This window comes from Bubalus bubalis, chromosome 7, assembly GCF_019923935.1.
Source record: "Bubalus bubalis isolate 160015118507 breed Murrah chromosome 7, NDDB_SH_1, whole genome shotgun sequence".
In the NCBI taxonomy this organism is placed as follows: domain Eukaryota; kingdom Metazoa; phylum Chordata; class Mammalia; order Artiodactyla; family Bovidae; genus Bubalus; species Bubalus bubalis.
In genome coordinates, this window is record NC_059163.1 from 47,593,107 (window position 1) to 47,609,831 (window position 16,725).

At 42.0% G+C, this 16,725-nt stretch overlaps 1 protein-coding gene across 3 annotated transcripts in view; it reads right to left on the reverse strand.

The window, feature by feature from the left end:
* Positions 1-5,266: 5,266 nt before the first annotated feature.
* Positions 5,267-16,725, reverse strand: part of PDGFRA (platelet derived growth factor receptor alpha) — a 47,546-nt gene continuing 36,087 nt past the window's right edge. For all 3 annotated transcript variants that reach the window (XM_006058308.4, XM_006058310.4, XM_006058309.4), the window contains exons 21-23: positions 16,602-16,707; positions 14,864-15,105; positions 5,267-8,345 (exon numbers count right to left, since the gene is read on the reverse strand). In XM_006058308.4, the coding sequence (XP_006058370.1) occupies positions 8,198-8,345; positions 14,864-15,105; positions 16,602-16,707 (496 nt within the window). In that variant the 3' untranslated portion in view covers positions 5,267-8,197. The remainder of the gene's footprint in view (positions 8,346-14,863; positions 15,106-16,601; positions 16,708-16,725) is intronic.

The following is a 16,725-nucleotide window of genomic DNA, read 5'->3' on the forward strand; positions in this document are numbered from 1 at the left end:
TTTCCTTCTCCAATGCGTGAAAGTGAAGTCGCTCAGTCGTGCCCGACTCAGCAACCCCATGGACTGCAGCCTACCAGGCTCCTCCGTCCATGGGATTTTCCAGGCAAGAGTACTGGAGTGGGGTGCCATTGCCTTCTCCGGCACTAGAATACAATTGTTCTTGCTAGGAGTGGGAAATTGTCATTAGTTTCTTTGTTTTCTATAGAGTTGAGGTATGATGGTTGGGTTGAATATGTATAAGAACAGAAAATAACCTTAATTTATTAATGTCCCATAACTCCCCCTAAATACCTATTCTGTAGAGTTCCTTCTTTCTGTCCCTTTAGATTTAGTCAAATCATTGATACTCCTTGTCATGTTTAGGTAATAAAATATTCTCTACTTCCACAGTACAGTAACCATAAACTCTGAACTTCATGTGCAGCTTTAATTTCTACTTCTCCACCTTCAACCTCCTGAAGAAGTAAAGGCTGTAGTAGTAAAGAGATGAACATGATCAATGTCTTCTCTATTTTCCTCAACTAGAGCTTTTTTATTCCTCCTCTACTCACTTGCCTCTGGACTCTCCAGGTTTGGATGAAGGGTATCATCTGGGGAAGAAATAAAGAAGATGAGAGAGATCTTAACATGACTGGTACTATGCTGAGTTAGTGTCAAGACTATAAAGGGTCTGACAGTTTATCCTATTTGCAAGGTAACGAGTCAGCCCCCCATAGTTTCATGGATGCTGCCGAAGACACAAGACTCTTGTGTCAGAAACAAAGGACTTTGTGGGAGTTTCCTGGTGGCCCAGTGGTTAGGATTCTGGGCTTTTATTACCATGGCCTGAGTTTAATCCCTGGACAGGGAACTGAGATCCTGTAAGCTTCATGGTGCAGCCAAAAAAAAAAAAAAAAAGGCTTTCCTAGTCATAATACAGTAAACAGCGTGAACCTTGTATTTATGTCAGCTCTCCCTGTCCCCCAAGCCCTACAGGGGCAATGCAAAGTGGCCTGGATGGGTGGTACATGGGCAACAGGTTTGTGTCACAGCTGAAGAAACCTAAGTTTAGGTAATACCAGTCTCTTATAATGGACTGCAAGCAAATCTGACCAACCTTTGTCAGAAAGAGACATAGTACTGGCCATCCAAAAATCTGCCCTCTTCTCTAATGGAGTTATGGGATATTAATAAATTAGGATTATTCTCTATTCTTATACATGTTCAACCCAACCATTGCACCTTAACTGTATAGAAAACAGTAAGAAAATAATGGCAATTTCCTACTCCTAGCAAGAATGATTGTATTTTTACTAACACAACATTGTAAATCAGCTATACTCTGTCTTCCATGATACAGAGATCTCATCACTTGTATCAGTTTTTGAATTTCAGGGCTTAAAACAGAGTCTAGCTCAACAGCATCAAAGAATAGAAGGATGGAGTTTGGAAGGATGGGTGCAAAGGTGGCCATGGTGTCTGGAATCAGGCAAAGACAAGAATTGCAGGAAGCAATGCCCCCAGGTCTGGCTAACCCTGCCCCAGCTTCCATTTTTAAATGTTCCAAAAACACCTGTGTCCTCTGATTGCAGAAAAGCTTTTGTTTTGTCAGACGGCTCCATCTATATCCTACTCCTCTGGCTTTTGTTACTCCCAGGTAAGGACTGTGGCCTCCACCTACCAGTTTTCTGCTCTGTGCTGCTCTACCATCACACAACGTCCCCCTTGAGTAAATTAGCTGGTTGGAATCAAGTCTGCCAGCTGCCTCATTTAGGTGTAAGCATTCTAGAGATCTCTTGGACAGCAAGAAGATCAAACCAGTCAATCCTAAAGGAGATTAGTCCTGAATATTCATTGGAAGGATTGATGCTGAAGCTGAAGCTCCAATACTTTGGCCATCTGATGTGAAGAACTGATTCATTGGAAAAGACCCTCATGCTGGGAAAGATTGAAGGCAGGAGGAGAAGGGGACAACAGAGGATGAGATGGTTGGATGGCATTACCAACTCGATGGACATGAGTTTGAGCAAGCTCTGGGAGTTGGTGATGCACAGGGAAGCCTGGTGTGCTATACTCCATGGGGTCACAAATAGTCAGACACAACTGAGTGAATGAAATAAACTGAACTGAACTGATTCTAGAGATCAACAAAACACAGAAAAGGCTGTCCTCTAATATATATTTGTTGAAGGAATTAATCAAAAAGTGACTTTCTGGAAACGGATCATTTGCATCATGTTCTCATGTATTTTCTCCACCTAGGAAACCAAACCCCAACCTTTCTGCAAAGAAAGGATGTCTAATTATCTCAGGCTAATGAAAGATGCATCCACTCTGGCACTGTCTTCATATACACCAGATATCACACACCATCCAGTAGGAGAGCAAGCTCAACAAAATAAGAAATGTGATGCAACATTCAGGACAGAGAAGGAAAAGCTTTTGCTTCATTTCAAAGAGTTACTTAATTCCTAATCAAGTCTAAAACTTTGACCATCCGAACAATTGGCAGCTTAAGCACCACACAGAAAATACTGGATCTGATTCTGTTTGGAGCAGTCAGCATGAAATGTAATGAAATTCAAAATAGACAGGATACACATGCTCCAGAGGGAAGTCATTAATACCCATGAATAATGATAAAGCAAAATACCATCTGCCAGGATAATGTAGCAAATCTTTTTAAAATTCCAATTAGCCTATAAACCAGAAACAGGGTACAAATATGCTCCCCTGGCCGTGTGAGATCATGTGTCCTTGACGTCTCCATCGCTTTATATGTAGACAAGAATGTGAGTGATGGAAACATTACCCATATATGAATACATTTTGAAGGATATGTGCATTATTCTTTACGGCACGGATGCTATTTATGTAACTGGGTGGAACAGAATGTTGTAATCTGCTAATTAAAGCCACATACATATTTTCACATATATTTTAATGATGAGGGCAAAAAATTGTTATAAACACAGTACATTAATTTTGCTGTAACGGTGGTTGGACTTAATCCTTATATGTATTTGGAGTCAGAGATAATGAAGCATTTCTATCGCCTTGTTATCCCAGGGAAATTGCCTAGTTTATGATGGCTTCGGATAGTCTAAGCCATTTTCCTGAGCTGTATTTTATGAAGCACATAGCTATTAAAATCATAATGTCCATTATCAGAACTGTAGTACAGCCTGAAAGAAACTTTTATATAAATGCGCAGAAGAATTCTATAGGCCAGCTTAGTTCACCACTTGTCCTTTGAAACATTTCAAGAAGCAAAGCAACCTACTTCTGAATACGGACATTTCTCGGTAACTGTTTCTTTTCCACGGTTCATTGCAAACAACACTGGAATTAGTATATTTGGAATTCCTAATCCCAGTGTTCTCATTACTGAGCTGTGTGATTTTTAGAAATCACGTGGTTTCCTCGGCTATAAGCCTTTCCTGCTTCAAAGCACGACTGTAAGATTCAGCATAAGTAAAGGTGACAAGGATCTCTGAAAAGTTTTAAAACCTTCCAACAGTAAAAGTCACTTTTATTATCATGACTGTATAAAGTAGACAGAATTGCCTGCATTAAATTAAGAGATAGAATTATACACTGAAAAGGAGAACAAAAAGATCTCTGGGCAGGCTTGGAGCACTGATTTGATGCTAGATTAGCCAGCTATTGTTTAATCAGCGGAATTATTGTTCCTGAAGATCTGTTTCCCTCCTGGGGCTGAAACCAGAGGCGGAGCCAACACCTGACCTGCAGCCAAGCTCCGTTCAGCTTTAACTCCAAGGAGGGGGGGCTTTAGTCTGCAGGCAATAAGGACTTATGTTGGCATAAGAAGTATATTCCAATTATTAACAACATAATCAATTTCCAGTATCCATGAGTTGAAAATACAGTGAGTTGTACCTTTTTTTAATCCCTAAAGTCTTTTGTTTCCATGTGCTTCAGAATACAAAACCCACATCTTCCCACACATATCACATCACAGCGAGCCGTGTGAGGCAGAGGAAACCCGAGCAAACTGCAGGTAATCAGTAAAGCAGGTGATTCACATGCAGAAGTTCAAGCATTTACTGTGCCAATCATATGAAGGCTTGGGCTCAACATAAAATTTCTGCACTCTTTAGCAAAGCCATTTGTTTTCAGGAATCTAGTCTACGAAACACTACTATATGTCCACAAGGATGTATGTGCAAGGATGTCTGTGAAGTCATTTAAATAGCAAAGGATTAGAAACTATAAATCTATCTACAGAAAATGATTGCATAAATTATGGTACATGTACACCATGGGATACTATGCAGTTGATAAAGAATGAGGGATGCCTATCTATATATACTTCTGACAGAGCTCTCTAAAAGATGGCACTTAAAGAAAAAACACTGGGACTTCCCTGGTGGTCCAGTGGGTAAGACTCTGAGCTCCCAATGCAGGGGGCCCCGGGTTTGATCCCTAGTCAGGGAACTAGATCCCATACTTGCAACTAGGAAGTTCACATGCCACAGCTAAGATCCAGTGTAGCCAAAATAAATAAATATTAAAAAAATAAAAACACACCATGGACTCTGATAAAGATGTGTCAGTGTAGGTTCATCAATTATAACAAAGGTGCCACTCTGTGGGGGAGGATAACCGTGGTGGAAGCTAAGTTAAGCATGTGTGGGGGGAGGGAGTATGAAGGAAATCTGTACTCCTGCTCAATTTTGCTGTGAATTTTAAAATGCTGTTTTAAAAAATGAAAGGTATTAAAGAAAAAAAAGAAGGAAAAAGAATAAAACACATTACAAAGCATTATGTAAAGTACAATCCCATTTAGGTAATATAAAGCAGATGGGTACATGTGTATGTATATAAGCAGATGCACAAAAAGGGAACTGAAAGGATAAAAGAAGACACACAAAACTACAGTTCTGCCTCTGAGAAATGGGGAAGGGACAGGGAAGTAGATATGGTCAAAAAAGACTTTAATCTTTTATTTTATGCACGTCTACAGTGTTTGAATGATGTCCAGAGTCAATGCAGTCCTGTATCCCATGTACAGGCAAAAATGCACAAAATGCTACAATGCTTCTATAACAAACAAAAGACAAGGTCAAAGATGAGCCAAGGGCCAGTCAACTTTAAGTTAAACGCTGGGTCTGAGAGCTAACTCAAATAATGTTTACATTTTTCTACTAATTTCACTAAAACCATAATACAGAGTCCTATTGCGATGTCACTGAGAAAGTAAATTAAACAGGATTGCTTTCATTTATACTGTTAAACTAAAGACAAAAATGCTAAAACCTTAGCATAACTTTAAATTATATATATCTCATTTATTGAAATATAAAGATCTTCATTTACATGTTTTAAAACAAAAACAATGAACAGGGGCATTTGTAATACAATTGTATTGGTAGACCCTTCCTACCGAGTTAGTTCTTGAACATTCACCACACCACTGTTTTGGGAACGTTTAGGTATTTTTCTCTTTATTATTTCTAAAATATAAATTTTGGACATTCAAAAGTGCAACAGTTAATGTGCCTGTGGGGAATATCACAGTTAAAAAAATATAAACAAAGGCAGTGATACAGCTTGTCATAAATGTTTTGGCAGTATTCTCCAAGTCTATATAGAAATACATATATACATATTGATGTATAACATCACTTTATCTCACGTCCCTCTTCACAAAAATAGGACCATTTTGTACAGATTGGCAGACCACATTTTAAGGACATCATCAATCATTTTTTTTAAAAATCACAAATTGTGTTTCTCAGGCCAACTTTGATTGTCTTCATAAAAATAGAAAGCAGGAAGGATTGACAAATTTTCATCTGGGGTCTTTGCAGGAGGCCAAAAAGGAAACAAATCTGTGATACACTGAAAACATTACTTAAGAAAAAAAAATGCTGCCATATAAAAACTAAGGTGAGAGCATTCATTAGGACTAGAACCTGCTGGTCTTAGAATTTTCATCCAGCCCCATGATATCATGCAAGATTCAGAGGACATCAAAATGCAAAGCACCAATAAAAGGAGGCTGTATGAGGAAGAGGGGAAGGGAGTGATCAGCGGAGTGCTTGAGCTGTGATTCTAGAAACACAAATGTATTTCAAGTCTAAGTGGCTCTACAGAACCTCATCAGGTTTTGTTTTTTAATCGGCCAATCTGGCTCAGTCTTCACGCTTACCGTGAAAAAGGTGGGGCTTGCATTGAGATTACACCAGTAGGTAGTCAAGTACCTTGTTATCGCTTCTACATCTCCCAAAGCATCACCTGCCAGGAGCACACACAGTGATTGCGGTAATCACAGTCCATGTTTCATTCATAGGGTGTCAGCAATTAAGTGGTATCGCAAAGAATGCTGATGAACCCATGATGACCAGTTTGACAGTTTGGATGGATGTGACAATTTGTCCTCCCATCTAACCCCGAAATATCAGTAAAACTTAAAAAAAAAAATTTCACCAAAATATTGACTTGATCATACAGAGACTTGGTACACTGAATTGCATCATTTTTGTACATGCCTTTTGAGGGGAAGTTAGTGGGAAGAGAGTTCAGTTCCCCCTAAGCAGGGAGAAGATCTGCCAAACCAAGATTTGGCTTGCTCAGTCTCAGCAAGAATTGGAAAGTAAAATTAAGGGTAGCAATTACTAGATATATGGCATTAAATGTCACTGACCCAAAGGCAAAGATTTAAATAGTAGGCTTCTTACATGGTTGATCTCTAGCCCAGTTCCTAATTTCAAATTATTTCTTCCCATGGCAACTTCCTGTCATCTATGCCAGTGTTCCCCAGATCTGGCTGAGCAGAACAGCCAGGATGTTTATAAAAACACAGTCTCTGCTCCCCTAGAACTGATAATTCAGAATCTCTGGGATGGGGATGTAGAATCTGGTAATGCTGGTTGCCAGTTACAAATGGTGACCAAGGGTCCGGGCTAAGGCACACAGCACCTTCACCGAACAATGCCTTTATTGTCTCAGACTTTCAAACTGTTTCTCCTGAGGGTAAGAGACAAAGGAAGGGAGCTCCAGTTCAGGGCATCCTTCTGAATTTTTCCTGAAAAATTCACAAAATGAAAAATATATACATGTGTTGAGATGCACCAGAATTATCACAAGGCATGAACAAACCTCTGCAAATCCAGTCTTTTTGCTGATAAATACCTTTTCCACTGGACAAAACATGAGAAGTCATGTTAGGCACAGACTCCTGCCTTAATATTGAGGACCTTAGGATCTAGGGGTTTTATTTATTTATTTCAAATCTCATTACTTTAAAGGGCAGTTAATTGTTTTTAGTACAATGGATTAGGGAACCTACTCAGTACAGTTAAAAACTCTGACTTCCTGGAAGACGCTACTCTTATTTTGTTGTCTATATTCAACTAAATTTCCTCCACTAAAGCTATAACCATATTTTATAGAGAAACATGTTATTTAATAGAATGTCAAAAACTGTCAGACTTGTCACCTATTTAGTAAGGATTTTTTTAAAATTGTGCTTTTTCTGTAGGGAAAACATGTTACATATTACACATTTAGAATTACTGATAACAGTAGTATTATTATAAAAGTAGATTACAATATGAGTTGTTGGGCTTATAAATGACCCAAATCTAATAAACAAAGTTGGTTAATTATTCTTTATCTCCTCAACACTAAAAAAAAAAAAAAAAGGCAAAATGCTATAGTACCAGTACCTTTTAAGGTTCAAAAGTGGTTTTGCATGTACTTCACAAGAAAGTTCAACAGCAGCTGATACCAGGTTTCAAGCAGGAAGTACATGGATGGACTGAGTGGTCTCTCCAGAAGTCCAGAGAAGTTAATACAAATCAAAACACATCCTTGGTTAGAGTTATTTACATAATTACAATGCTGGAGTTTTGTTGCAGTAAAAGTTGTGTCCGTTGGAATCTCACCAATGCCCTTGAAACACAAAGTCCATCTTCCACGGCCCATGATTTCCTTGTCCATCTACCTCCAAATTTCACACACCAATGAGATGCTACTGAAACACTGCCAGAGGCAACGCCAAAAAAGTTCATTTCAAAATATCCCAATCATTCATCTTTAGAAGGCTCCCAGAGGCCATTGGCTGGGAACTTCTCTTTATACACCATCCAAGTCCTCCTCTCAAACTTTGCATTGCAATAAAGTGGTTTTCTTAAAAGGATCCAAGGTGGGTCCAGGAGTGGAAGTCCCGCCCCCTCCCCGAATCTGCCAGTTACAGGAAGCTGTCCTCCACCAGATCCGAGGAGTCTATGCCAATGTCGTCCATCATGTCGATGTCCTCGATGGTCTCATCCTCTCTCTTGATGAACGTAGAACTGCTGGAACCTGTCTCAATGGCACTCTCTTCAGAGGTCTGTGAGCTGGAAGAGGGAAAGAATAGGAAAAATCACGATCAGACCAACTAGAATACAGTGGTGGTTCCAAGGTGGCCTCCCAAAGGCCAAGGAGCTCTTCCTGTGCCATCCTTTGGCTTTCAAATCCAGGCTGCTCAGCCAGGCATGATTCCTCCACCAAGCCAGAAGCAGCCCCTACCACTGCAGTGGGCCACATGGTCATTTCAACTTCCCTTCTCTTCTGCCAAATCTTCCAGAGTTGCTAACAAGCTGTGACCATTTCTACTCTCCCTACTCAACTCCAGTGGAAGAGAAAACAAGCAGTGCCTGATCAAAAGGCCTGGGGAAGAAAAAGCAGAGGGATGAAATCAGGGGCAAAGTTCAGCTGAGTTAGTCACTTACTAGCCCTGCAACCTCCTGAATGTCCAAACTGTGATCTCAGGATCTCACCCCATGACCCAGGAATGTCCTCCTCATACATCCAATCCCCTTGAGTCCTGGAAGTCCAGGTGAAGGCTCTTTACTTACTAGAGGAGCATCTGAGAGGGGAGTTAGAAAGCATGAGTCGGACACGACTTAGTGACTGAATGCACACACACACACACACACATATGCAACCCCATGGACTGCAGCCCACCAGGTTCCTCTGTCTATGGGATACCCCAGCCAAGAACACTACAGCAGATTGCCATTTCTTTCTCCAGGAGATCTTCCCAACTCAAGAACTGAACCTGGGGGCTTCCCTGGTGGTCCAGTGGTTGAGAGCTTGCCTTGCAAGGCAGGAGACACTGGTTCGATCCCTGGTCCAGGAGGATCCCATATGCTGTGGGGCAGCTGAGCCCGTGTGCCTCAACTACCAAAGCCCGAGCACCCTAGAGCCTGTGCTCCGCCACAAGGAGAGGCCACTGCAGTGAGAAGCCTATGCTCCTCAACTACAGAGTGGCCCCCGCTCCTAGCAACTGGAGAAGCCTGCATGCAGCAGTGAAGACTCAGCACAGCCGTAAATAAATAAATAAATATTTTTTTAAAAATTGAACCCGCATTTCTTGTGTCTCCTGCACTGCAGGTGGACTCTTTACCACTGAGCCTCTGAGGAAGCCCACATGTATGTATACATATCATATATATGTAAAGCAAATGTGATAAAATGTTAACAACAGCTAAATCTAAGTGGTAGATGTAATCTTTCAGTTTTCCTGGATATTTAAAATTTTTCACAAACACTTTTAGAAAATATTCTTTAGGGCCTCCAGACTGTCCCTGTGACCTGGCACCTTGCCTTCTCTGAACTCTTACTATCTTATCAGTATCCTGCCTTGTATTGCTAAATTTTTATGTATCTCTTTTAGCTTCAAGTGGGCTTTCCTGGTGGCTCGGGAGGTAAAGAATCTGCCTGCAATTCAGGAGACCTGGGTTCAATCCCTGGGTCAGAAAGATACCCTAGAGAAGGGAATGGCAACTCACTCCAGTATTCTTGCCTGGAAAATCCCATGAACAGAGGAACCTGGTGGGCTGCAGTCCATGGGGTCACAAAGAGTCAGACACAACTGAGCAACTAACAGGTTCATTTAGCTCTAGCAGACTTTCGTCTGCTGACAGGCAGGACTGTGGCTTCCCCTCCTCGTGGTGGGGCTATATAGCACCGCACTCCACACGTTACAAAAGCCCTACCACTGGCTGGGCAGCCACACCACAGGATGGAGTCTCCCACACGCACACCAAACCGGGGCTCTCGACCCTTTCCACTGTTTCCTGCCCGACAGGCCAGGCTGGACCCTCATTCTCTCTCCCCTCCTTTTCACATCAGTTTCCAAGCAGAGAACTAAGACTGGCCAATAGAAGCCCACAGGAAACGGCCTGCTGCCCTCTACCCCCGGGCCCCTGTGGCCCAGAGAGTTGTTAGAACCGACAGTGCTACTGGACTGAGGCTCCCCTTCACAAACCCCAAAACGAGCCCTTCCTCAAGACTGAGCTTTAGCTCAGTTTCCAGTCTGTATTTCATCCTCCCCACCCCCACTCCCACCTTGGTTCTAGAACCTCACTGTGAACCCCAGTCCACCTGGCTGGTCTTAATAACTATCCAGTCCTGGCAGCCTCTCTCCCCAGGAAGCCAGACCCAGTTCCTGGGACCTTAGCCAGTGGCTGGAGTGTGGGCACATTCTTCTACTGAGACTGAGCACCACATCATCCTTGCTGCTCACTGGGCTTCAAGGTGGTCCTGATGCTGATGACTGTGTTTATTTCTGATTCCTGAGTCACAATATCCACCTTGTAGGGCCTGGCTCCTGATAGGCTCTGACCTAGCACCCCCAAGTCCTCTGAAGCAAGGCCCTATCTTCCTCAGGCTCAGTCACCATCCAAGGCCAAGCCTCCTGTGCCTGGGGAAGGACTTCCACAAGACCACCATGCTCACTCCTGCCTGCCTACACAGAGAGCATCCCAGCTTTCACGGGTTGAATTGTATCCTGCCAAATTCCTATGTTGAAGTCCCAACCCTCAAATGTGACCATATGTGGAGACAAAGCCTTTATGGAGATACTTAAAGTTAAATGAAGTCATAAGGATGGGACTCTAGCCCGGTAGGATTGGTGTCTTAAGAAGAGGAAGAGACACCAGAGATGCACACACAGGAAAAGCCCGTGTGAAGACAGTGATAAGGTGGCCATGTGCAAGCCGAGGAGAGAGGCTTCAGGAGAAACCAAACTTGCCAACATCTTGATTTTGAAATTCTAGCCTCCAAGAGTGGGAGAAATAAATTCCTGTTGTTCAAGCCCCTTCGTCTGTGGTACTGTGTTATGGCAGCCCAAACTAAGATATTCACCATCTCAGCCCACCCTGTCAGGACTGGTCTCACTGACCCAGTGCAGTCATTTGGGACATACTTTGTGTGATTCAAAGAAGCCCAACAGGAATAGGTGCTAAATTCTTAAGTCCAGCTTTGTGTACTCCCCGCCCCAGGACAGTTCCTGGCATCTTTCTAATGTTATTTATTCCAATGCAATTTCCTAACTTTGTTTAGAAGCAGAACCCTTTTTTATAGCTGACCTATTCAGATCCCTCAAACTCAGTGTAACCAAATAGATGACAGATCTAGGGTAAAGTGCTCCAAGACCCCTTTCTATCCCCATGAAATTCTACAAAAACTACCCAAAATTTGGAGAAGCACTGCTTGCTAAAGGAATACAAACACATTTAAAAATTGTTCTAAGCAGAGGATAAATAGAAAGGTAAGTCCAACAGGCCACTTTTCCCCCATCTCCAAATCTCATGTGTCAAAAACAAAAATAATTTTATACTTTTAAAATTACCTGGTACATACAAATAAGGTTGTCTATATCTTACATCTAAATTGGTTAATAACTCACAATTATAAGCTTCCAAAATAATAATGCTATATGCTTCTGCCTAAATATTTATATGTAGTCAACGGAATGTGGAAGAGACAGAAATATCCTGAATGAAGAAGGGAATAGAGAGAAAGAGAGAAACTCATAAGCACCTTGGACCTTGATCCAAGGGCCACTATCCCCACCTTCTCCTGCCTCTGTCCAAGGGTTATGGAAAGAGAGAAAGGAATTAGAGCATGGCCCCTGCATCTGGGCCATGTGAACCAATGGTTCTGGTCGTGGCTGTACATTAGTATCACTTTGGTAATGAATTAATAGGTCTAGGTACAATCACCAATGGCTGCTATTGTCACAAAGAGAGAGACAGCCATACAGTATGTACCTCCTGTACACAGCATCACCTTTGCAGGACACTTGGCAAAAATCTACTGAGTCAGAGCAAGCCTCTAGACTACTACCAAATTACAACAAATATAAGAGACAGAAGCATATGATAAAACACACACAGTAAAGCAAGCAGAAAAATTCTGAATGTGGGGGTGGGAACTCTACAGGCAAATGCTCCGGTTTTTACACAAATAATATTCAAGGGGGCAAAAAGAGGCAGGACAAATGTATATAGCTCTATCAACCAATGGCAATGTGTTGTGTGACTCTTATTTGGGTCTTGAATAGGACGAACCAAATGTAAAAGAATATTTGTGAGAATCAAGGGAATTTGAACACAGACTGAATATCTGATGCTCGTCACTATTTACTGTCAATTTGGAGGGGTGATATGATGGTACTGGAGCTGTCTCTAATAACTATAGTTATTTTAAAAAACAGAGCCCTTATTTTTTTTTAAATATATGCTGAAATATTATGGATGGAATGATATGATGTCTACGATCTGCTTTAAAACAATCTAGAGGGAAGTGATGGAGTAGGTACGGCTACGCAAGTTATATAAGCAGACTGGTCATGAGTTCAAAAATGTTGAAGTTGAGTGATGGGCAGCTCACATTCACGATTTTACTTGAATCATGCATGTTAGAAATCTTCCATAATACAAAGTTAGACAGGAAAAAAACCACAAATCAGCCAGAGAGTACTTGGGCCTCACTGAGATTACAATATGTTGGTCCAGGCGAGGCTTGTATAGCAGTAGTTTTCAAATCTCCCCAGGTGGTCCCAGTGTGCAACTAGGATTAAGAACCACTGACATAGCATCAGATAGCCCAGAACAACCAGTCTCTCCACTTGTTCCTCAGTTCCAGTGACTAATAAAGAAACCAGCAAGACAGGCTTATATTACTTCATTAATCACAACTGCTGTGTCAGTTTGATCAAATTACCTGAGAATTTAGGTCAAAGGTTCTCCATCAGGGAAGCATGTTCCTCCCTGTCCAACACCTCCACCAGCTTAAGGGGGCAAATATAGGCTGACATTGGTCTTAGCAATATTTTTTTGGATCTGTCTCCTCAGCCAAGAGCAACAAAAACAAAAATTAAAAAATGGGACTTGACCAGGTTCAATGCATGATACAGGATGCTTGGGGCTGGTGCACTGGGATGACCCAGAGGGATGGTACAGGGAGGGAGGTGGGAGGGGGGTTCAGGATGGGGAACACGTGTATACCCATGGCGGATTCATGTTGATGTATGGCCAAACCAACACAATACTGTAAAGTAATTAGCCTCCAATTAAAATAAATAAATTTATTTTTTTAAAAATGGGACTTGATCAAACAAAACCTTTTGCATAGCAAAGGAAACCATCAATAAAATAAAAAGGCAACCTACTGAATGAAAGAAGATATTTGCAAAAAATACGTCTGATGAGGAATTAACAACCAAAATAAATAAAGAACTCATACAACTCATCATCAAAAACACAGTACAATTAAAAAATAGACACAGGACCTGAATAGGGATCTTTTCAAAGGCATACACATGGCCAACAAGCACATGAAAAGATGGTCCACATCTCTAATCATCAGAGAAATGCACATCAAAACCACAAGCTCTTGCCTCATGCCTGTCAGAATATCATCAAAAAGACAAAAAATAATAAGTGTGGCAAGGATACGGGAAAAAGAGAACCCTAGTATATTGTTGGTGGGAATGTAAATTAATGCAGCCACTATGGAAAACATTATGGAGGTTCCTCAAAAAATTAAAAATAGAACTATCATGTGTGTGCTAAGTCACTCCAGTTGTGTCTGACTCTGCAACGCTATAGACTGTAGCCCACCAGACTCCTCTGTCCCTGGGATTCTCCAGGCAAGAATACTGGAGTGGGTTGCCATGCCCTCCTTCAGGGGATCTTCCTGACCCAGGGATCAAACGCATGTCTCTTAGGTCTCCTGCACTGGCAGATGGATTCTTTACCACTAGCGCCACCAGGGAAGCCCCCCAAAACTATCATATAGTCCAGCAATTCCACTTCTGGGTATTTATCCAAAGAAAATGAAAACACTAATTCAAAAAGACATGCACCTCAATGTTCCTAAGAACATTATTTATGATAGTCATGATATGAAAGTAAGCTAAATGCCCATCAACAGATGAACGGATAAAGAAGATACAGTACATATATATACACACAATGAAACACGACTCAACCATAAGAGTGAAATCTTCCCATATGCAGCAAAACAGATAGACCTGGAAGGTATTTTGCTTAGTGAAATAAATCAGATAGAGACAAATACCATATATTTTCACTTGTACACAGAATCTAAAAAACAGAACAAATGAAACAGAAATAGACTCACACATACAGAGAACAAACTGGGGGTTACCAGAGGAGAGAGGGGTGGAGGGAGGGGCAAAGTAGGTGAATAGGATTAGGAGGTACAAACTACCAGTTATAAAATAAATAAGTCACAGGGATACAATGTACAGCACAGGGAATACAGTCAATATTTATAATAACTTCATATAGCATGTAATCTATAAAAATATTGAATCACTATGCTGTACACCTGACACTAATAAATATTGTAAGTCAACTACACTTGAGTAAATTTAAAAGAACAAAAAATTTTTCAAAAATCATCTGGGAAGCATTTTCAAAATTCACAGACCCCTGTGAATGGGGGTTCTGCCACTGGCTCCCCCAAAACAGACTGACCAGACCATTGGGAGGGCTTCATGGGGGCAATGGCTCCTTCCCTTTGGGTGTCGGCGGAAGCTGGCATTGGGAGCTCCTACCTGTGTCTGTTCCTCTTGCCCAGGTCTTCCTCCTCAGGAACAGGGTCAATATCGGGCAGAGGGATGATGTAGCCGCTATCTGCACTCAGCCTCTGCTCGTCAAGGCCACCCTCCCAGTCCTTCAGCTTGTCTTCTTCATTTTTGTAGGTGACGCCAATATAGGCGTTGTCGGAGTCCACGCGCATGCGTGCCACAGCGGGATGGTCACTCTTCAGAAAGTCCAGGTGGATTTTTTCATAACTCTGCAAACATTGATTTCACAGTTACTCAAGGGTTATTGACAGAACTGCAAAAAAGAATGCAGACGCTCAGAACTTACTATTGTTTAACTGTCTGTGTTTCCAAACAACCTCACAGATGTGGGGTTTGGACTACTGAAGGAGAATCAGATGTCAACTGTCCCCGAGATGTGGAACATGAAGAAAGGGCCACCACTGGCAGATATCTTCTGCTGGTAGGTCTTGAGATACCAAGAACCCATTCTGCAAGTCAGGAGCTACTACTGTGTCCCCATACACATTCCCTTCTCTGGAATTAGCATCGAGCCTTCTGGTCCCCATCAGATAGTCTCTCTGGGGCTTTGATGGGTTCCCATAAGAGTTGACTAGGGCTTCCCCTGGGAGCAACATACCTGAAACTTTCTTGATCCCTATACACTGAAGAAAAATAATTAAAAACTTAGGGACCATTGATCTAAAAAGGCTCCATAAACAAGAGCTCCAGTCTGTTCGCATCAATGCATCTTCACCAACCAGAGTGTCTTTGACTTTCCTATGGTTAATCTCCTTCCTTCCTTCTGCGTTCCTGCTGCCTCACTTATGGCAATTGTAATGGGCAGTGAGATAATCAATAAACAAAAGTATTAACTTCCAGTTTAGCTAACATGGCTCTTCCTTGAGAAGAAGGAAGAGAAGCAGTAAGTATGGAAAGTCTACAGCTACTGCTAAGTCACTTTAGTCGTGTCCGACTCTGTGTGACCCCATAGACGGCAGCCCACCAGGCTCCCCCGTCCCTGGGATTCTCCAGGCAAGAACACTGGAATGGGTTGCCATTTCCTTCTCCAATGCATGAAAGTGAAAAGTGAAAGTGAAGTTGCTCAGTCGTGTCCGACTCCTAGCGACCCCACGGACTGTAGCCCACCAGGCCCCTCCATCCATGGGATTTTCCAGGCAGGAGTACATGGCAACTAATCTGAATCTAAGAAATTGTGCCTGGGTTTCCTTCTCAGCATCTCAGCAGAAAGTTGCTTCATTTATTACCATATCCTGCTTGGTTCCATGAAATTACATTTGTTCCTTTGAACAATGCTTCCTATTCCACAAAAAACCAGCTGGAACCACAGATAACAGCTGAGGTTGTTGCTTCCAGTCAGCTGGCAAAAGCCAGTTTTGCATGGATTTAAGTGCATTCAAATTAGCGATTTAATGGCTGTGGATGCCCTGAGACTTCTAACTGCACAGTAGCTTCAGATACTAAAACATCTGGAGAATAAAGTGCTTACAGGTGTTGCACATTTAGGATGAATGGGAGCCGTGCAGGAAGGGGAGGGTTTTCATTCATCACTGCTACCAAGGGCCTGGGGAGCACTGCATGAAGCCACAGCCACTGGATCACACAATCTTTTTCCTCCATTGAAAGTGTTCCATTAAAACAATACTGCTCGCTCACATAACCAGCTGTTGTCTCCTCCCCATGCCCATCCCTTGCCACCCACCCATCTTAAGAGGCCCAGACAAACCTTTTTATATTGTCCAGGCAGCAGATTCTCCACAATTTCACTCAGGTGGTAAAAGGAGGGTCTCTTCTCCGGCTCACTGTTCCAGCACTTCACCATGATCTCATAGCTGGGGAAGCACAGGACT